This window comes from Danio rerio, chromosome 23 (assembly GCF_049306965.1).
Source record: "Danio rerio strain Tuebingen ecotype United States chromosome 23, GRCz12tu, whole genome shotgun sequence".
Lineage (NCBI taxonomy): Eukaryota > Metazoa > Chordata > Actinopteri > Cypriniformes > Danionidae > Danio > Danio rerio.
The window spans coordinates 9,118,584-9,141,231 of record NC_133198.1 but is presented as its reverse complement, the minus strand read 5'-3'; the positions used below and the strand labels follow the sequence as shown (position 1 = coordinate 9,141,231).

The following is a 22,648-nucleotide window of genomic DNA, read 5'->3' as shown; positions in this document are numbered from 1 at the left end:
ATTTTCAGTATGCTTTGGGTCATTCTCCATTTGCACTGTGAAGCACCATCCAATCAGTTCTGAAATATTTGGCTTAATATGAGCTAAAATATTGCCTAAAACACTTCAGAATACATCCTGCTGCTTTTGTCAGCAGTTAGATCATCCAGTTCCATTGACAGCCATACATGCCCACGCCATGTCACTACTACCACCATGCTCCACTACTTAGGATCTTTAGCAGCTATTTTCATTCTCCATACTCTTCTCTTCCCATCACTCTGGTACAAGTTGATCTTGATCTCATCTGTCCATTGGATGTTATTCCAGAACTGTGAAGGCTTTTTTAGAAGTCTAATCTGACCTTCCTGTTTTTGAGGCTCTCCAATGGTTTACATCTTGTGGTGAGCCCTCTGTATTCACTCTGGTGTAGTCTTTTTTTATGGTTGAATTTGACACACATACATCTTCCCCCTGGAGAGTGTTCTGGATCTGACCAACTGTAATTGGAGTTTTTGCGCATCAGCGCATTCAGAAATAACAGTTTGTTGCCAAAAGCCGATATATCCTGAGAACCAATCAGAAGGCGCGAATTATATCATATGTTTTCAATGTAGCAGAGTGCTGATATACCCGCTTTTATGAAGAGACATACAGTATTCCACTTTCGATTTTTTGATTTTAAAAGATGGAGTTTAATGAGCTAGATGAGCTTTTCGACTGTAAGTGAATGGCAAATGAAAATGTTCCTTACCTCAAAACTCTCTTAACTTAAGGAAAAGATAAAACACAATGTGCAGTCGGAAGTGTTACATGCATTCATGATGTTTGTTTGCCCAGCACCGCTACTTTAAATGAGTCCGATTTACTATACAATAAACGGCAACTTCATTTCATGAAAGACAGAGTTAAGATGCTGTTCTTTTATCCTACATAGATGCTATGTAGCATTAAGTATGGTGAGAATGAATGAATGACAACTTCTAAAATTGTGTGAGAGACATCCTCTTTTGCCCAGAAGGCCTACATTGTGTTTTATTTGCTAATGTAAGCTATTTTTTAAAAGATAAATATAATGTATAAAACTATACATTATTGATATTACTTCACAATGCCTACACATCTGATAAGCTTTTTATATTAATAGACAAGATATTGATATTGATGTTTCACAATGTTTTTACACTACATTAATTGAATCTACCAAGCTTAGCTTACAATGTTTACATTGCTCTACTTATAAAAAACCCAAATATCAGAAATGACATCAGATTGTTTGGATTTAATTGATGTCAGTTTTAATGTTATTGATAAATGCACTTACAGAACTCCTTCTGCTTGTTCCCTGGTTTATCACGAAGGAACTGCCACTCCAAGAACTGTGGATTTAGCTGGTTTTGACGCAAAAGCAAATTTACCTTATTAGGACAGAAATTAAATTTTGGGATGAATTATAAATACAGTGGCAATGCAGCGGCACAGTAGGTAGTGCTGTCAAGTCACAGCAAGAAGGTCGCTGGTTCGAGCCTGGGTTGGGTCAGTTGGCTTTTCTGTGTGGAGTTTGCATGTTCTCCCATGTGTTCGCGTGGGTTTCCTCCGAGTGCTCCGGTTTCCCTAACGGTCCAAAGACATGTGGTACAGGTTAATTAGGTAGGCTAAATTGTCCGTAGTGTATGTGTGTGAATGATTGTCTATAGGTTTCCCAGAGATGGGTTGCAGCTGGAAGGGCATCCGCTGCGTAAAAGATGTGCTGGATAAGTTGGCGGTTCATTCCGCTGTGGTGACCCCGGATTAATAAAGGAACTAAGCTGAAAAGAAAATGAATGAATGAATAAATGAATGAATGTATGAATACATTATGTGACTCTTTCAACACCATTTGGAGTTGTCCATGTTGCTAAGAAACGTATGTAAAGCCATGCGAAGACTTTTGCGACCATCTTTAGCATTCTTTCCTGACCCTGAAAATATAATTGGCTGAATTGTAGAAAAGCTGAAATACGATTGTGTGTAGGGGTCGAATCGAGATTGTGATCTTTTTCCGATTAATTTTGCAGCCCTACTTCACACAGATGAGTGGGCTTGACAAACCACCTGTACAAACACTCTTCTCTCTCTCTATCTCAAAAAACCTCCCCCCTTTTTACTCTAGCACTTGATTCTCTAAGCACAAGCAGTTCCTTTGTATAGTTAGCAGTTAGCACTTTTTGTGTGTATTGCTTTTTCTTGTTGAATCAATGAATGATTCCTCAATTGTAAGTCGATTTGGACCAAAGCATCTGCTAAATGACTATATGTTATGCAAATGTATTTTTCACCCAGTTGTTACCTTGCATGAAATGACATGTCAAGGACCAAATTTTCAGCTAAAAATCCTCACTGATATAATGTATATCTAGGATGGCTTGAAGGTGAGTTAAATAACAAGCAAATGTCAATTATCACTAATTATTTAACCCTTGTATAGTGTTTGGGTCTGTGAGACCCGTTTTCAGATTTTTTCAAAAGAAAAATTAAACAATTAATTATTTTTTCAACCTGAAATTCATTGGCTTTGGCTTATTTCTGTGAAGAACATAAATCCGAACAAATTTTCAATGACGGCTAAATGTACCTCCGCCCACTAGGGTTGGGCATCTAAGCTATAATGCCAATCCGATACGCATCTCGATACAAAGAATACGATCCGATATATTAGCGATACATTTGTGACATATTGCGATGCAACACGATACGATTCACACCCATATCACGATACGATGCGATATTTCAGCACTAACTAATTAGATCAAGTTTATGAGATGATGTGAAAGAGGATGCTGTGCCATTGAATGAGTTTGATTATTTATAAACCAAGCAAAACCAAGACTTTTTTTTACAAACTGGCTCTTCTCTCAGATCCAGAGTGTCAGTTTACAGTAGAGGACCATTTTAGAACATATAGCACATATTATTTAAGTATTTTCAAGATAAACAGAATGTATAAGTGCAATATATATTAAAAAAATATGTATATATTTGCACTCTTTCAACATAAATAAATTTAGCATTGCACAACAAGAATTGTGATTTAACTTTTCAACTATAAAAAAAACAAGTTTTACAAAGATATATTTTGCCACTGATTATTCAAAACTTAAGTTTGTGAACTAGCAGTGTTATGCTGCTTTGAAACATCACTGTCACTGTAAACAACAGGCTAATAAAAATATAACAAACCAGCAATCTTCTTGCTGTGAGGTGGTCAAACTACCCACTGTGCCACCGTGACACCCAATTATTTTTATCATTATTATTATTAATATTATTATTATTATTAAATAAAAATTAACAGGAGGAGGTGTTTAAAACCTTCGTTCTCCGTGACACTAGGCTGAATATCTTTGCAGATGAACAATGCAATAACATCCGTTATTGGCGTAGAGCGAGCAGAACTGTTGCGCATGGAAAAAAAAACTTGCAATGCTTTTCTCACCACTTTTGGAGCTGGTTGAAGCAGTGCGAAAGCCGGGGATGCAGAAACACTGGAAGATGCTTTCACAACAACACCGTGGCGCCGCTTCAAGTGAGATATCAGATTAGTCATACTGCCCGCGTATTTTACAGATGCGCGGCACATTTTGCAAATTGCATCTGTCCTGTCATGTCGTCCATCCTTAAATCCATAATGTTGCTTGCCATACTTTAGATTTAAAACTCAGTGGGGAATATGTTTGTTTTGCTTCTCGCGCTTTCTGAGGGCGCTCCACTAGCTTCATCCGCACACCTGATACACTGAGTTGTAGTGTGTGCACATCCGCAAATCCGTTGCTAAGGCTTACTTAATGTAGGTCGATTAAATTATGCGCCAAAAACAGGTTGACAACACTTGTTAATAAATAAAAAATACATTCTATATTAAAAATAAAAGCTGTATCTCGGAAAAATCGATGCATCTTGCAAAAACCGATGCATCTCGATTTGCTTCCAAAATTTCATTCATCCTCTGCTGCTCAACCGATGCACCCGCATCGTGCATGCGCATGACCGCGTATCGATACATATCGGTTAATCTTCCCATCCCTACCGCCCACACATATACATTACATACAAGGTGTTCGCTTCACTAGACCCAGGTCTAAAAAAAGTCGTAGGGTGCTTTCACATCTGTAGTTCGCTTCATTTGGTCCACACCAAGGGTAATACATCATACATTGTTGCATCTTCTGCTGTCTTTGGGTCGTTTTCACACCACACTACTGGCTTTGGTCCGAACAAGTTGAAACGAACCAAAATGCAGTCATCTGACAAAATCCACATCTCATATTAGCCAGATGTTGTTGAACATATTTCCTAAACTGCTTCAAGAGTTCACACTTAGCTGATGATTGATTATAAGCAAGTTTGGCATGCTGTCCCGGGAGAGAGCCCTGAGCTCGAAGGTTCTTGAGCCCTGGGCTCCCTCCCGTTTGGAGGAAGAGAGGGGAGCCTCGAGCTCAGGTAGATCTCGACAACTCCACTTTTTATAATAGCTAAAGATTAAGATTCACGGCTATTAAAAGATGTGCTGCATTATTAGATTACATGTATTGAAATTTAGATTTAACGATTAACTTGTACATGTTTTTGGAATGTGGGAGGAAACCGGAGAACCCGGGGAAAACCCACGCAAGCACAGGAAGAACATGCAAACTACACACAGAAACGACCACCGGCCTGTTAAGGAACTAGAACCGGTGACGTTCTTGCTGTGAGGCGACAGTGCTAGTCACTGAGCCACCGTGCTGCCCTATGGAGGGAAAGGTGAAAAGGTAGGGGTGGAAGGGGGATTCTTCAAATCGAAGATGACTGTAGTGAGAAAACCCTGGCTCTTTATAGTGGTTAGGAATGGCCTGATTGGTGGATCAAGCATGCTAATGCAGAACCAGCCGTGTTCAATCATAATCACGTGCTCCTCTCGAAATTAGTTTATGAATAAACTTCACTTATTGATAGGTCAGAATTCACGTGCGGGAAAATGCCAATGAATTCACGTGCGGGAAAATGCCAATGAACTCCCGCAGGTAAACAAAACCGGCACAAAATGTTGTTTTTTTACTATGAAGGGACGACTGCGCTGGCTGATTATATCCCTGATTTAGACAAACTATACATTTCGAGAATGATGCACGGCTGGAAAACAGGGTTTTAATGCATCGCTCGTCACTTCAGGAAGAGGCGTAAATTATTTAGCTAAACTGTGATATAGTCATCTTGCGGAAATATTACCAACGATCCATCAGGTAATGTTTTCCCCCCTCTCTCTCTCTCTCTCTCTCTCTCTCTCTCTCTGTTGGTAAAGCGATGTCAACAAATATTTTTCCTCCATATCCCATAACGCACAGCTTATCGGCCTACGCCAGCTGAATTACTCCGAAAGGTGCAGTACTTTTTGTGGTTGGACCTGTTTTAGTACGCATATGATTCTCACCACAAACGAACCGCTCCAGGGTTCGTTTGAAAGCGTACCGAGACCACCTCTTCAAGCAGGTCTTGGTACGCTTATTTGGTCCGCTTTTGGTGCGCACTAGTGTACGATTGCTGCATTCTCACCTGCCCAAACAAATCGCACCAAAAGGGAAAACGAACTCTAGTGCGATTCAATCGAACTAAATAAGGCAGGTGTGAAAGCACCCTTAAAAGTGTAGTTCCAGTGTTCCTGTCCTCCTCCTTTCTGTTGGTGCTGTTTCTTCCTCTCCTGCACCCGCACAAAGTTGCAACATTGTTTAAAATTCAACTATCAACATTGTCTGCTTTTACATTCCCGCACATTTTACCCTCTCTCTTGCGGGAACCAAGCTTTATTTTCTCATACCCTGTCCCAACTGCGAATTAGGGGCATAGTACTATAAATAAGACTTTGCCAGTGTGCTTCCTTATCACAACTGATCAAGATGGCCAAAAGATTATCTGCTCTGAGGGCCTTGCAATTGATTGTGGCAGAGAAAGGAGCTTCTGATTATGATGTCCATAACCATGTTGGGAATAATATGAAAAAAACAAATCAGTGGGTTTTATTTTTTTCATAACATTAATAAAAAAAATGTAAAAAATTAGAAGCCCATTAATTCATCAATATGATCTAACAAAGGTAAAGGGGGAAAGTTAACCATGTTTGCTCTTCATTTGGCTTGTAATTGGGATTAAGTAAACATTTGTTAAGTAATTTAACATAAAATTGTTTGATAACGCTAATTTGGAAAGCCAAAACTCTAGCAGGTCCACCAGACCTATGAACACTGGCTGACTAACCAAAATACGAACACCACACAATGGTTAAATTCTTAGAATGGAAAGAAAATGGTAACATGAATGAAAATGCTATGATTCCCTTGATTTAATGCTTTTCTTTATTCAAAAGTTTTGACTGATCATTCAATAAAAGAGCAAACATGACAGAAAAGAAGAATGTATAATATTATCAGCTGATTCAGAAAATGAAATACCAGACATTGGTTGAAATATTAGCCATGTAGCTACTGTATAACAGTAATATAAATATCAACATCAAGGCCAAATCAAAATTATTAACTTCAAGACAAATCACACTAGATTTATCTTCACATTTATCTTGAGTGTTTACAGATTCTTGTTAGCACACACACTGCATTTGACTTTCTCTCTGTCTCACTCATTTTGTCTCTCTCATTTGGCCTTCGTTGTGAGCGACTCATTTGGTGCAGATCCAGATTAAGTGAGGTCTTAATTAGCAGAGATCCGAAAGCATTAGTCTGCGTTTTCCCGCTCTGCTTCCAGCCTGCCCGCATGCTCTCCACATTCTCTCCCGCTCTCTTTTTCAGAGACTCTCATGGAGCAATGCGCTGGCAATCTTAATTAAATCAAACATCAGACGCAGCGCAAGCCCACTGCCACAAAGACCGCCTCAGATTAGAACGCAGTTTAAAGAGAAAGGGATAAGACAAGTTAAAGCCCCGTGCTGCCAGCGCTGAGAGAGAGAGAGAATGAGGGAAAGTGGGAAGTTTAAGTTGCTTACTGCGCCCGCATAAACATCTAGATGATGTGGTGGAGGAAACTATGCAGGGAATGTTTGCATAATGCATTTTAATAAGAGCATTTGTGCTTTTAGACTGTATTAAATGACTACTACATGTTTCAGTCAAGTCCTCAAAATAACAAAGACTCACCGTGAGACCCCTAAGACCTTAAAACACACAGCGGGAATTCACAAAGGATGAATCGGGCGCTCTGGTGGTGCTGTTAATTTGCATGCCACATCTGTGTTGTTTCATTAAATGCTCTTTTGTGAATACTTTCTTCTGTTAGCTCTCCAGCTTAGAAACTTCACAAGCCTCCGTTACTAGTTGGAAGGAGCTGAAAGTGTTTTAAGTAATGCTTCAGAACTGGTAAAACGTTTATAAAGAATTCAAGAAATTGTTTGCATTTGTAGGTGTGTGAAATACACTCACTGGCCACTTTATTAGGTACACCTTACTAGTACCGGGTTAGACATCCTATTGTCTACTTTAATCCTTGTTGGCATGGATTTGTCGGCTGAATATCCATGATGCAAATCTCCTGTTTCACCACATTCCAAATGTAGCAACAATACTCAGGCGGTGGTGTTGACACATTGTTCAATTGGTAGTAAAGGGGCCAAACTGAGCCAAGATCCCTCACACTACTACAACACCACTACACCACCACTACCAGCCTGAACTGTTGCTAAAAGGCAGGATGGATCCATGCTTTCTTGTTGTTAATGCCAAATTCTGACCCTACCATCCGAATGTTGTAGCAGAAATTGAAACTCAGCAGACCAGGCAATGTTTTCCAAACTTCTATTTTCCAATTTTAGTGAGCCTGTGTGAATTGTAGCCTCAGTTTCCTGTTCTTATCTGACAGGAGTGGCACCTGATTCTCTGTAAACCCTAGAGATGGTTGTGCGTGAAAATCCCAGTATAGCAGCAGTTTCTTAAACCCGAGCTCGTCTAGAACCCACAACCATGCCACGTTCAAAGTGACTTAAATCCCCTTTCTCCCCATTCTGATGCTTAGTTTGAACTGCAGCAGATCGTCTTGACCATGGCTACATACCTAAATGCATTAAGTTGCTGCCATGTGATAGGCTAATAAGAAATTTGTTAACGCAGAGTTGGACAGGTGTACCTAATAAAGTGGCCAGTGAGTGTGTAAAGAGAAAAGATTTATAATGGTTACCTGCTAATAGTTGTATATTACTGATTTGTTTACATTATTAAAGCATTTTTCCTTTTTTTTTCTTCTTTTTTTGGTAACAGGGATAGGTGATATATACAGAGACCCTGAGGGGACATAATTATGGAAGATAAAATAAGATTGGAGGAAAAAGTAAAGTATATTTCATTGCTTTTGCATCCTCTTGCGAAACATTTGTGAAAGAAACTTTCCATTCCATAGTTTCCTGTTCCCCAAAGAAACTTAATGTTTGTTCACTGGAAATAATAGAGGCTTGAGAAAAAAAAAATATTTATGATTCAGTGCTTTTGTGAGTGAATGCAAAGTTTCTTAAGGGAAGCCTAAAACTTTAGCGAGAGAATGCTTGAATTTAAACCACTCTAGGTTCTGCTCACCCCAAACTGAGCAGGATTTGGACTGACTTTTCTAATAGTGTAAAGAGCACCTCCTGTTTACTTGCACAGCTCCTACTAACTAGCCTCCATTATACTGACACCCCCGTTAATCTGGGTCATGTCAACAATGTAAGCTCCACCTATTATCCTAATGATATAAGAAAGGGTCTGAGCCAGTTACAAATGGGAAGACCAGCTCCAAGCTGAGACTTGAGCTCCAAGTGGGCTGTACAAATCTTCTTGAGTTTTCATTGATTTATTTAATATCCTGTACATGGTATGGCATCCAACCTATTGTGTTTTAATAACAACTACACCTACCCCAACCCTAAACCCAATCTAAAAGTAACCTCCAGCTGCAGCAATACCTATTTGAAACATACTGGGACTTGACTTGGATTTCTACCTTGTGAGGTAAGTGTAGTAATTAGATTGCAAAAGTCTTTATAGTCCACCAACTGAGGCCACGGAAGTGAGGTTTAAACACACAGCTCACACTAGCTGGCATCTGTTACATCAGCGGTTTCCAACCTTTTTTTTTTTTTGCCTGAGACCTTCATTTCCCCTGGAAAATATTGTAAGGCCCCCCTCCACATTTAATGATATTATTGCTCATATAAGTTTGCAGTAATTATGACAAAAAATGTTGTTTTCAAACAAACGATGTGTTTATTACCATTTCCAGATATGTTTATGTACAAATAATAGCCTAATGTAAAACAAAAAAAGGAAAAACATCAATAGGCCATTTGTAACTGAAAAACAAAAGCCTTTGGTCTTTGAATTGGCCCTATTTGAAATTCAATAACAAAAATATCAGTATTCACACCAAACGGCAACCTCCTGCTCTCCCTCAGGAAGCCAATATGGAAGTAACTAAAACTGCAATTCATCCGAAATTCCGCTAGTCCTGGCCACTCCTGACTCCAAAATAGAGCAAATCTCAATTGAGCCCACTGTTAGAATGACCAACTTTACAGCAGAAAAAAAAGGTGTTTACAGCCTGGTACAAAAAAAGATTTTGGTTAATACAGCTAATATTACCCTTCATGACAACTGTGAGGGGGGTGATTTTTTTTCTAACTCATATTCCTTTTCCGTTTCCTTTATAATAAGTTATATTAAGTTTGCATAATTAAGGGAGTGGCCACTTGAGTGACAGCTAGGTCTCGTTGGTCGTCGTCACGTCACCTCAGCTGAATCCTGCAGATTAGCCACTGAACTCTGCATATTTGTCGTATTTCTGTGTTGTTTTATGTGGCTTTACACAGTCAACTGCCTTTTGGACTTGTTTCCTACAATTGTTAGATGGCATGGCATGCTGAGTGCACTTAATTGTGCTCACAAACCATTCACGTGGCCTCCGTTTCCCATATGAGTAAAGTTACATACTTTTATACCATCTCTATACATGTATTTGTTTTATTTAAGATCACTTATCGTTTATATTTATATTTAGAGCTGTAATGCACTTCAAAATCTGTCAGATTGATTAGCTGTAGGCTCTAGAACAGTCATCTGAAGCGTTGTCATACAGTGTTATGCTGGATTTCATCAAAAGTCTTACATTAACTAACACAGACTATATCTGAAGTGTTTGGAAGTAATTCGCGTTTTCCTCCTGTTGAAAAACGTCATAAGAACAATGTTTAGTGGCTCAATGTATTACAGCAGTGTTTTTAAATGTCAAAACACTTTATTGATATAGTATACAACCAAGCACAAGTGGTCAGAATACAAACGAGTGACAAGTGATAAAGTATTAAGCGTTCTCCCAAAGTAAAGTGTGTCTGAACCAGGTCCAAGCAAAATGCCAGCAGGTGTCTGTAGCTCCGCTCACGCTCTGTCTCTTTGCCCTTGTTTGGTGTCCCGCCGTGGGTGTGATGATGCGCCAACAAAATGGCGACGGTTGGCCGCGCCTACTTGTGGCTTCTTTTGTGCTCTTTAGAAACCTATGGGTGACGTCACGGATACTACGTCCATATATTTTACAGTCTATGATTCACACAGGTGTATAAGGGAAAAAATAATATAGGCTATTACAATTTAATACTTGCATGTTATTTGTTATGCTCTATCAATTAGTGTGAGGATTGCTGCGAGGTAAATCAGTTAGACTCTTTTCTGTGGAGAACAGATTACAAAGTTGACCATTTTTGGTCAGCTAGTGCAGTGGTCTTCAACATTTTATCACCACGGAGCGATCTACGCTTCACAATTTTACCACAGACTGGGGGATTTCTTAGGTTGTAGGTTGCTAGGTGACCATCAACTGTTTTCTCAGAGAATGACAAACTGACAAAACATTGCTGCAACTCTGATACAAGTTTTATTTATGGAGAAAAGTACGAAGCACTGCAGTGTTTTTGTGTTCTGTGTTCGTCTGAAACAACTAACGTTACTGAAATATGAATATTCCATACAAGCTGAAGCTGATCTGTCAATTCTTGTTGCGTGCCTTGCAGTGCGCTGGGGGCCTGGGGTTCATTGGTGCAAGCGTGTCGCGTCGTGCACCTCCATTGAAGATAACAAACTTGTTCAAACTCTACAAATACACGATATGTGAACGGCCCCACTAAGGCCGCCGTCATTTGCAATCTCCAGGAGTTGATCTTCTTGCAGAGCCATGCTGGATTCACCTGATTTGCTGACAAATGGGTTGCGAATCCATACCTTGGCAGTTTGTGAGTCGTTCACTGGGTCTTTTCCTCTTAGGTAAGAAACTTTACAAAGACGTCTGTTTCCTCGTTTTGCTGCTTGTGGCTTAAATTTGGGCGGTCCGAGACATAAGCAAGAGAAAATGGTCATTTTTTGAAATAAAGGACTTAATAAAATAAAAGATTGTTCAGACTCGTGCAAACACCTATTCATATGACACAGTGTGGTATGTTAAAGCAGTCGTTCTCCAAGTGGGGGTCGGGACCTCCCGAGGGGTCGCGGGACAATGAAGGAGGGGTCACCTGGTGATTTCCAAAAATCTATTTATTTTTATTAAACCATAAGAATTACCATTTTACTCCATAACCTACTAAAGAAATTGTGGTTTACAGTTACTATATACACTACTGTAAATAGTAACTTTATAAGCTTATAGTTCTATTGGATTGCGACCCCTCAGGTAATTACATTATATTAAAGACTCAGTAATAGCGTCGGATGCAGCAGATTGATTTTATAAGACCAGGTTAAACTTTCTGGCACATTAACAGCACTGACATACATTTAAAAAAAAATAAAATGAAGAAAAGACTTTGGTTTATTGGTGTATGCGCCATTACATGCAAGGTTTCTGTATTTATAACCACCTCAGAGGATATTGGGGGTCGCGAGTCACTGGCATTGTTATTTTGGGGGTCGCGAGCTGAAAAGTTTGGGAACCCCTGTGTTAAAGTATACTGTAATTGTTGATGTAGAACTCATTTTGGCTTCTGACTGATGAACCTGCAAATCTTCAGTAATTCTATGAAAGACTCTTTGACTCTAAGTCATCTTCATCTGACACACCAGTCATTTTTAAAACTGTTAGTTCTTTCCACACAGTCCAAAGACATGCAGTACAGGTGAATAAGTGTGAATGAGTGTATGTATGTGGATATTTCCCAGAGATGGATTGTGGCTGGAAGGGCATCCGCTGCGTAAAAACGTGCTGGATAAGTTGGCGGTTCATTCCGTTGTAAGGACCCCAGATTAATAAAGGGACTAAGCCGACAAGAAAATGAATAGATGAATAAACTGTTAGTTCCCAAACAACTGTACGAATTTATTCTCTGAATAAAAATGGTGAAAATTAATCATCAGCGTTAGTGTACATATATTTCTGACTCATAATGTATACATATACATACATGTCTTAAAACATCAGAAGGCAAAAACAAAACTGAAATAATACATTCATTTTCTTGTCGGCTTTGTCCCTTTATTAATCCGGGGTCACCACAGCGGAATGAACCACCAACTTTTTGCGCAGCGTATGCCCTTCCAGCCACAATCCATCTCTGGAAACATCCACACACACACTCATACACTACGGACAATTTAGCCTACCCAATTCACCTGTACCGCATGTCTTTGGACTGTGGGGGAAACCGGAGCACCTGGAGGAAACCCATGCGAAGGCAGGGAGAACATGCAAACTCCACACAGAAACGCCAACTGAGCCGAGGTTCGAACCAGCAACTTAGCAAACTTCTTGCTGTGAGGCCACAGCACTACCTACTGAACCACTGCTTCGCCCTGTAACAATACAATATTCAAATAATCTACTGTAATAATAACTAATTTATAACTAACTAATTTGTTATTAGGTTGCATATTACCTACTTACTAGTACTTATAAAGCACATACTTTTGCCTTATTCTGTATGCCCACATTGTCGTCTCTTAATCGGGTCCATACCTGAAATTAACCTACAACTTTCTGAAAAGCAATGTAAAAAAGCAAAGATATGTGAACATCAATGTTATCAAAAAGAGTACACTTCAGAGTGCTCATTTCAAGTGCTCTTCTCTTCACGAGCACGGCATACAGATGCTTACTTTCACATAGACTTCACTGACACAATGTAAAGGTCAAAGGTGTGAGTCAGACTGACAGGCAGGGCCATGGGATCAGAGGAAGAAGCGGAGAAAAAGCCAGCGAAAGAAGATAAGAAGAACAAGAGAAAGCCTTTCTGCGTGGTAGTTGGTAACCAAACCCATGACCCAGAATTAATCAGAACATCTCTGAGTCTGTTCAGTCCTACAGCATGTCCCTGTGCGCTTTCCATCCAGACTGTGCTCTTTCCCTTTCATTCCCTCCTCTCCTCTTTTTTTGCTGACTCCCGTTTTCCTCTCATCTTTTGTGTCTCCAGAGAACTGTTCTCTCTCTCTCTCTCTTTCAGTGGTGTTTGGTGACTTTCCGAGAAAGGAAATTCCTGTTTCTGATTTTCAGCATTTACTTTGAAAGATTTTTTCCCCATCATTCGATAACAAATAAACATATAATAATAATAATAATAATAAATGAAAAAAGGGTTAGTTCACCCCCCAAAAAAATCAATAACTCACCCTTGTGTTGTTTCAATCATCTGAGGCCCCGTTTACAGTAGTACGTTTAGTTTTAAAACGGCGTTAGAATGAAATCCGCGATCCGCATCCACACTAGCGTTTCACCCAGCGTTTCTGAACAACTCTCCGTCTATGCACTGCAGCATCTACGAGAGCTGTGCTCTTTGGACTTGTTATCAATGATCTACCGCTGGATCTGATCTCACTATATTTGTTAAACATGATATTTAATTTATCTCGTTGTCTATATCTAACAACATATTCCCCGACTTTTTGAATCTATTATTTGTTGTCAGGTAGCATTTTTGGCTGAACGCAACGATAAGTTAATAACTAATGTAACCACATACATTTTGTATATTGACTGGTTGCTTGTTTTTATTCATTATAATGTATTGTATGTTATACTTTTGTAATGGCCATTATTGATTTTTAAAACTTATATTCAGCAAAAGAGAAGGTTTGTTTCTTATTTTCAATGAATATGAAAGGAGGCAGTGGTTTTGTATAAATATGCATACAGTGTAGATGACGCTCATATATATATGTAGCTAAACAATGTCTCAACATTTCTGCTGTCTGTTAAGTTGTCAATATCAGAATAAAAATAGGCAGTTCATTCATAAATCATGTTTTCATTTTATTGTTAAGATTACTGGCGAGGCAGTGGCGCAGGTAGGTAGTAGGTAGTGGCGCAGCAAGAAGGTCGCTGAATCAAGCCTCGGCTGGGTCAGTTGGCTTTTTGTGTGGAGTTTGCATGTTCTCCCTGCGTTCGTGAGGGTTTCATCCGGGTGCTCCGGTTTCCCCCACAGTCCAAAGACATGCGGTACAGGTGAATTAGGTAGGTTAAATTGTCCATAATGTATTAGTGTGAGTGAGTGTGTGTGAATGTTTCCCAGAGATGGGCTGTGGCTGGAAGGACATCCGCTGCGTAAAAACGAGCTGGATAAGTTGGCGGTTCATTCCGCTGAGGCAAGGATTATTAAAGGGACTAAGCCCACAAGAAAATGAATGAATGAATGAATTTTTAATTGCTTAGTTAGTACAGTAAGGTCTGACTTTGCTTGGACACAAGTTATCTGGAATGGCAAAGAAAGCATTCTTGCAGGACTCCCAGAGTTCATCAAGATTTTTTGGATTCATCTTCAATGCCTCCTTCTTTATCTTACCCCAGAGATGCTCAATAATGTTCATGTCTGGTGACTGGGCTGGCCTTGACCTTCTTTGCTTTCAGGAATTTTGATGTGGAGGCTGAATTATGAGAAGGACACACAAATGTCTTGAAACAGCAGGCTGTTGATGTCATTCACTCTGCAGATCTCTTGCAGACCCCTTTACTGAATGGAACTCCTAACCATGATTTTTCCATTACCAAACTTGATTGGTTTCTGTGAGAATCTTGGGTCCATGCGAGTTCCAATAGGTCTTCTGCAATATTTCTGATGACTGGGATGCAGCTCAACAGATGATTTATTGGAAAAAAAAATCTGCCACTTTTCCAAATGATCAACTAAAAGTCAAGTTCTAATTTGTTGCTCTTACAACTGGAATCTACAACAAGATTTTTGTCAGTAAGTGTATGAGGGAGCTCTCAGAGTTCATCTAAAATATCTTCATTTGTGTTCTAACGATGAACAAAGGTCTCTGCAGACTGGAATAACATGAGAGTGAGTTATTAACAACAGATTGTTAATTTTTGGATGAACTAATCCTTGATGTATAGTTGAAAGAAGCATCTCCCCAAGGCTACATTTATTTTAAATAAAAATATAGTAAAATGGTAAATTATTAGTATATATTTCATTAAATAAGTCATAAGTAGGAATGCAATACTAATTTAATAAAACTAGTAAATAAATATAAATCATTAAAATTAAATATAATCATATTTGTTACTGATAAATCCATATTCTCTGTACATGACATCTTTTTATGGCAATATCTCTTAAAAAAAACATCTATCACTCTCCTTTTTTTCTTCATGCATGTATCAATGGTGCCAAACTCATGTCATATGTCATTGCACAGAGCATAACGTGTTAAGCGTTTTGTTTAATTCATCACAAGCAAACCCTCTTCTCACGAGTGGCAGTATGAATAAGTCATGATGATCACAGTGCAATCACACAAGTGTTCAGTCTCTCTCGCTTTTCTCGCTCTTTCTCTCTCTCTCAGCACGTCTCATTAAATATGCTATACTAAAAGCATCTCATGTGTCCGCCTGGGTCTGTGTATGTGGGTATGTGGCCTTTATGGATATTTGTATGCATGTGTTAGTTTGTGTGCACGCATGAGTGTGTTTATATATTGTACAATATTTGTGAGTGGTCCCCACAAATGTATTAATACCAGTAGTTTTTGACCTTTTTCTGGTCCCATGAAAAAAAAAAAACACCTTATGAATCATAGAATACAGTACTTGAAAATGTAAAACTGTGTGATGTATTCTGTCAGGGTTGTGTTTAGAGGGAGTTTTGTAAGAGGAGGATGTAATACACAGTCTAAACTGTAAACAAAATATTACAGCTATAGGATGTCCCCATTAAACTTAAAAACCCAACTGTGTGTGTGTGTGTGTGTGTGTGTGTGTGTGTGTTCTCACCCTGCAGTGGCAGTATGTGGTTGCTGTGGATCATGATGCTGAGCTGCAGCACTAGTTGAGGTGCGCTCTTCAGGAAAGCCTCCAGCAGACGCAGCATGTTGATGTCAGCGCTCTCGAACATCAGGCGCCAGTAGAAATGACGCTGACCCGGGCCACCATGCCAGCGACTTTGCACACCCAGGTACAAGGTGTGGACGTACCTAGAGACACAAGAGAAGAAAAATGTAAAGAGATTGTTTAGATATGCCAATTCAAGGTCAGGTGAAGAATTTGTTAGTAAATAGGGACTGGAATAAACACTTGTCAAGCAGCAAATGTGTTGGGGACTTGGTATACAGTACTTTATGTTCCAAGATTTTGCCGTTGTCAGCCCCTAATTGTGTAATAGTTTACCTCTTTCTACGGGGATAACAGAATAGAAACTTCACCGGTAACACTTTATTTTAACCCTTTTACCGCCTGCTCTACCAAATTGTTGACCATATTTTGACTGTTGTAAATAATTACTGTTAAAGTCCTTTAAAGAATGTTGTAAACAAAAAAAAACAAAAACAAAAAAAAAAAAAACAAGAAAGCATGTTAAATGAGAATCTAAAATATTCTATGGCAAACTTCAAAGAAATAAAAATGATTTAGCATTCAGAAATGGTTTATTTTGAATATATTTTAAATAAATTGATCTTACACTTAATTTTTTTTATTTTTAAAGTATTTGTGTTAATTGCGGTACTTTTAGCATAAACTGACATATCAACCATTTGGTAGAGGTTGATATTTTAGAAATTATGGGATGTGTCGAAAAAAGTGCATTGAATGTGTTAAATAGCGACATTAGGAGCTCAGAAATGCAATCAAACTCAAAATATACTTTGTGTTTGCCAGATTTTGTTATAATATATATATATATATATATATATATATATATATATATATATATATATATATATATATATATATATATATATATATATATATATATATATTTTTTTTTTTTTTTTTGATATTTTTTGATAATACTTTTTATTTGAATTATTTTGACAAAATTTGTCTTAATCACTTGATTTGGACAACCAGAATATTTAATAATGCAGTTCAAATTTGACAAGTACCTTAATAATGTTTAATAATAATAATAATAATAATAAATTACACAAGCAGCAAAACATAATTGTCAAATTTGACAAGTACCTTAATAATGTTTAATAATAATAATAATAATAAATTACACAAGCAGCAAAACATAATTGAAATAATTTGAGTTATGAGAATAAAACACAAAATACTGAATAAGAATGCATGGAGAATATATAAATATTTAATCTGCTAATGATGTTTTGACATGGGAAGCTCATGATAAGTGTGTTTTCAGTGTCTCAAAGCGACTCTGTTCATAGTAAATGATCCACATGAATTTCATCTCTGAAAGTGCTTTAAACTTGAGCCACTTACAATGGCCATTTGAGAAGGCCTAGCTTGTAATGAGAACGCTTTATAAATCTGCTGTGGCCATCAACAGAGAAGCATTTCAAAATTACGGCAAGTTTTCTACCAAAATAAAACTGTGGTGTTTCAAAGCTGATTCTCAAAGCACAAAAAAGCATAAATAACAGTTTTTCAATCTAATCGTTTTTATACAAAATAACTTAAAAAAATTATATAAAACTTTTAGAAGAACAGTTATTATGTACAGAGCAGAAAACGAAATATATATTTTACAGGCAGTTAGGCTTTTTAAAAAATATATAAATATAACAGTCATCAAAATAGGGCAAAACAAGCTACAAAAAAAAAAAAAAAAAAATCTAAGACAATGCATGAAACTGTAGAAAATGAGGGCTTATACAATTTAACTGATGACCTAAACAAGGAACAGGTGAGCGCAATCAATGAAACAATGATTTACATTTTGAAAATGGAAACACAGAAAACAGAAAACAAACTACAATTAAAAGTCCAAGAAAATAGAAACTAAAACAAAAACTGAACATGATAACAACAGCAATAATAATAATAATAATAATAATAATAATAAATAATAATAATAATAAATAATAATAAAATAATAAAAATTATATAAAAAATAAATAATAATAATAATAATAATAATAATAATAATACATAAAGTAAATCTAGTAAAGAGTTTACAGCTTTTCCCCCTCTAATACAACTAAATAGTTTACTGTATAAAAAGGCCCAATAATTAAGTGTTTTTACATCATCAGGATCTGCGTAAAAGCAGCAATATGCATACTCATGAAAAGATAAACAAATAAACAATTTTTAAAAACAATAGCAGATGTGATTTATCATCCAATCAGACACATCATGGTCCAATTATTTTGTTTGTATTTGCCACATTAAGAAGTGACAGATCAATTTACCATCAAGTTTGACTGGAAACTCAACAACAGTTTATTCCTCTTAAAACCTTTTAATTCTATTATTTATTCTGTTAATTCCACACAATTATTTGCCCAGCTGTCAGCTAGTTATACTATACAGCAATCTAACATTGAACAGACTTTAAAGTACATTCTTACTTTTTTGTGATTTCTAATTCATTTATTCAAATCAAGTATTTAATTAATTGAGCAACATGCTGTGTATTATATGGTTCCAAACAAATGCCTTAGGGTAAAAAAGCTGAAAACCAATTCCCGCAGAGGAGATTTTAGTTAACATTAGTATTTACATATTCATAAAGTTAGATATTTGGACTAGAAAGAAAACAAAATCGAAGTAAGAAAGGCATTTTTACAGTGAAAATTAAAAGGTTTTTTGACATCTTTAGCTTTAATTAAAACTGTAGTGTGTTTCCTGTGACTTCCGATAAAATGAATGAATGATGCAAGCATTAAATGTTGTTACATCTCCATTATCTCCATTCAATAATAATGCATTTTTATCTAATACATTTCCATTATATTCATTTTTTCATTTTTTTTTCACCACAGCAGAATGAACCACCAACTTATCCAAAATATGTTTTACACAGCGGATGTCATTTTAGCTGCAACCCATCACTGGGAAACACACTCATTTACACACTATAGACAATTTAGCTCACCCAATTCACCTATATTTAATTTAATTTAATTTAATTTAATTTAATTTAATTTAATTTAATTTAATTTAATTTAATTTTTGGGAGGAGAGTTTTTTTTTTTATTTGTCTGTCCTGACAAAAATCCTTTAAAATCATAAAATATGGAGTTACTGTAGGGATATTCAGGTGTACAGCGGGTTGAATGGTGAGTGAGTGAGTGAGTAAGTGAGAGAGGTCTAGTATTAAACTATCTGAAAACAAGCTTTGGCACAGCTGAGTGAACTGACTGTCAAAGTGCCCATCACAATATGACACCAGCAGAGTGGCACTGAGGTCTTTTCACCTGTCAGCAGCTTTTGGCAGGAGAAGAAAAGGACACAACCTGATACTGTATACATAAAGTCACACACATGCACGCACACTCACACACACACGCATGCGCACATGCATACACACACATGAAGGCACAGTACAATGATGTTAAAGTCAAAGTTAACAAAGACCATTCCCCCCTTTTTAGTTAATGTTGCATTTTTTTTTTATTTGATTCAATATCTCTCTTAGGGTGCTTTCACACCTGCCTGATTTAGTTCGCTTGAATCGCACTAGAGTTTGTTTTCCCTCTTGGTGAGGTTCGTTTGAGCAGGTGTGAATGCAGATCAAAAAAGCGTACTGAGACCTGCTTAATGAGGTGGTCTTGGTACACTTTCAAACAAACCCTGGAGCGGTTCGTTTGTGGTGAGAATATGATCCGAACTAAAACAGAACCAACCGCAAAATGTACTGCGCCTTTTGGATTAATCCAGCTGCCATAGCCCAATGCACTGTGCATTATGGGATATGGAGGAAAAATATTTGTTGACAGTGCTTTACCAACAGAGAGGGGGAGAGGGAAAAACATTACCTGATGGATCGTTGGTAATATTTCCACAAGATGACCATGTTGCAGTTTAGCTAAATTAATTCACAGCTCCCCCTGAAGTGACGAGCGATGCATTAAACACTGTTTTCCAGCCGCAGCCGCAGCCGCGCTTCATTCTAGAAATGTATAGTTTGTCTAAAGCAGGGATACAATCATCAGCGCAGTCGTCCCTCCCTAGTACAAAGTGACAGTTTGTGTCTGCCGATTTGTTTACTTGCGAGAATTCAGTGGCATTTTCCCGCATGTGAATTCGGACTAATCGGTAAGCAGTCTAGGAACTATTTTTAACAACATCTGGCCAATAAGAGATGTGGATTTTGTCACATGACTGCATTTTGGTTCTTTTCAACTGGTTCAGACCAAAGCCAGCAGTGTGGTGTGAAAATGACACAAAGACGGCAGCAAATGCAACAATGTATCATTTATGTCCCTTGGTCTGGACCAAATAAAGTGAACTACAGATGTGAAAGCACCCTCATTTTTTATTAATTAACTTTAATTAACTTTAGTGATGCTTTTCACATTTCAATAGATTTATCTAAACAATCCTTAAATTCAACTGATTCAATTGAAGGATTTTCAGATTTAGCTGAATTCAGTGAAGAATTCTTGATGTTCTTTATTATTTAATCCATTTTATCTTCTTATTCAGACTGAATTGAAAGCAGTTTCTTCCTCTTTAGGCAATCTTTAGATTACTTTCTCAAATACACTGAAAAAAACAACAACGATTAATTGGATTTACTTAATTCTTTTTAACAACATACGCTTATTCTGAAAACGTACTCCTGTCTACATTTCTAGAGATCACAAATTTTGTAGGCAGATGTACATATGGCTGCATATCGACATTAAAATGAACGCTGTGACGCGCATGATGTCGTTCCTTTTCAGGCTTACCAGTTGACTGTTTAGCTCTGTGTGGACTGCTTTCCCACTGGTACTAGTTTGTTTGGTGGCTAACGCCGTCAGTTGACAGTTGCTAATGGTGGATTTACGCGAGAAGAGCAGGCACAAATGGCACTCGCGAGAGAAATTTGAGATCTGAAAAAGCGTACACAGCAGCCTCAGGTGTACTTGCTAAAACAAAAACTTTAAAAAAAGTACCTCCTGGTACTCCAGAAATGTATATACTTAGTAGTACATTTTCAAAATGAGCCTGATTTGTTTTTTTTAAGGCAAGTGGTTGCAACCAATTTATATGGACTGAATATTAACAAACAAATAAGTTGAACATTACTAAATTTAATTTATTTGTGTAAGTTCAGCCCATATAAATTGTTTACAACAAGTTATCTTAAAAAGTAAGTAAATCCAATGAATCATATTTACTTCTATCTAATACATACTTACTATCTAATTACTTTCTTAGTGTCAGGATCACATTTCACTCGATTCAACTGAATATCAACAAATATTGATTCCAGTGAAGGATTTTTAAGATTCATTTGAGTCCAGTAAAATAATTATGAATCTCATCTTAATCAATATTATTGAATCTTCTTTTAAAGTTGATTTTTTTTAAATTTAGAATTTTTTTTAAATTTAGATTTGTTCAATGATCATTCATTACATATTTTTATTAGTCAGTTTATCAAATTATTATTCAGATATTCAATATTTCTTTATTTTTATTATACTCGCTCAAATCAAATTAAACCAATTCTATCTCTTACAGAATTTTCTGCCATGAAACCCTATGCACAAGCAGGCTGATAGGTCACCTAATCTGCTCCTGCATCATCATTAACTACATGGCGCAAAAGATTGGTTGCTGTTGCTTCTGCAGCCAATAAGCTTGCTCCACATCATTTCCAATGGTCAACCTCATTCTACACTGCTGTGCTACACTGCATTTTTATAGACCTTCCTCCACCCCAGCTCCACCTGTGTTTAGATCTGCTACGGGGGTTACATATAGTTGAAACCAGAATTATTAAACCCCCTTTGAATTTATTTATTTATTTAATTTTTTTTTTTTATATTTTCCAAATGATGTTTAATAAAGCAGCTAAATTTTGTGTATGATAATATATTTTTTTCTTATTTACTTTTCTGGAGAAAGTCTTATTTGTTTTATTTCGGCTAGAATAAAAGCAGTTTTAATAAAAAAAAAAAAAACATTTTAAGGTCAAAATTGTTAGCCCCTTTAAGCTATATATTTTTTGATAGTCTACAGAACAAACCATTGTTATACAATAACTTGCCTAATTACCCTAACCTGCATAGTTAACCTAATTAACCTAATTAAGCCTTTAATGTCACTTTAAGCTGTATAGAAGTGTCTTTAAAATATTTTGTAAAATATTATTTACTGTCATCATGGCAAAGATAAAGATAAAGTTATTAAAAATGAGTTGGTAAAACTATTATGTTTAGAAATTTGTTTAAAAAAATCTTCTCTCCGTTAAACATAAACTGAGGAAAAAAAATAATAAACAGGGCGTTTAATAATTCTGACTTTA

The 22,648-nt window shown here is 37.0% G+C and overlaps 1 protein-coding gene across 2 annotated transcripts in view; it reads right to left on the bottom strand.

The window, feature by feature from the left end:
* Window positions 1-22,648, bottom strand: part of xkr7b (XK, Kell blood group complex subunit-related family, member 7b) — a 146,438-nt gene that overhangs the window by 5,461 nt on the left and 118,329 nt on the right. The window contains exons 1-2 of one of the 2 annotated variants that reach the window (NM_001012253.3): window positions 20,166-20,438; window positions 16,216-16,415 (exon numbers count right to left, since the gene is read on the bottom strand). In NM_001012253.3, the coding sequence (NP_001012253.3) occupies window positions 16,216-16,415; window positions 20,166-20,203 (238 nt within the window). In that variant the 5' untranslated portion in view covers window positions 20,204-20,438. Of the gene's footprint in view, window positions 1-16,215; window positions 16,416-20,165; window positions 20,439-22,648 lie in introns of those variants that run through there. The other variant, XM_068216748.2, reaches the window with a different exon arrangement.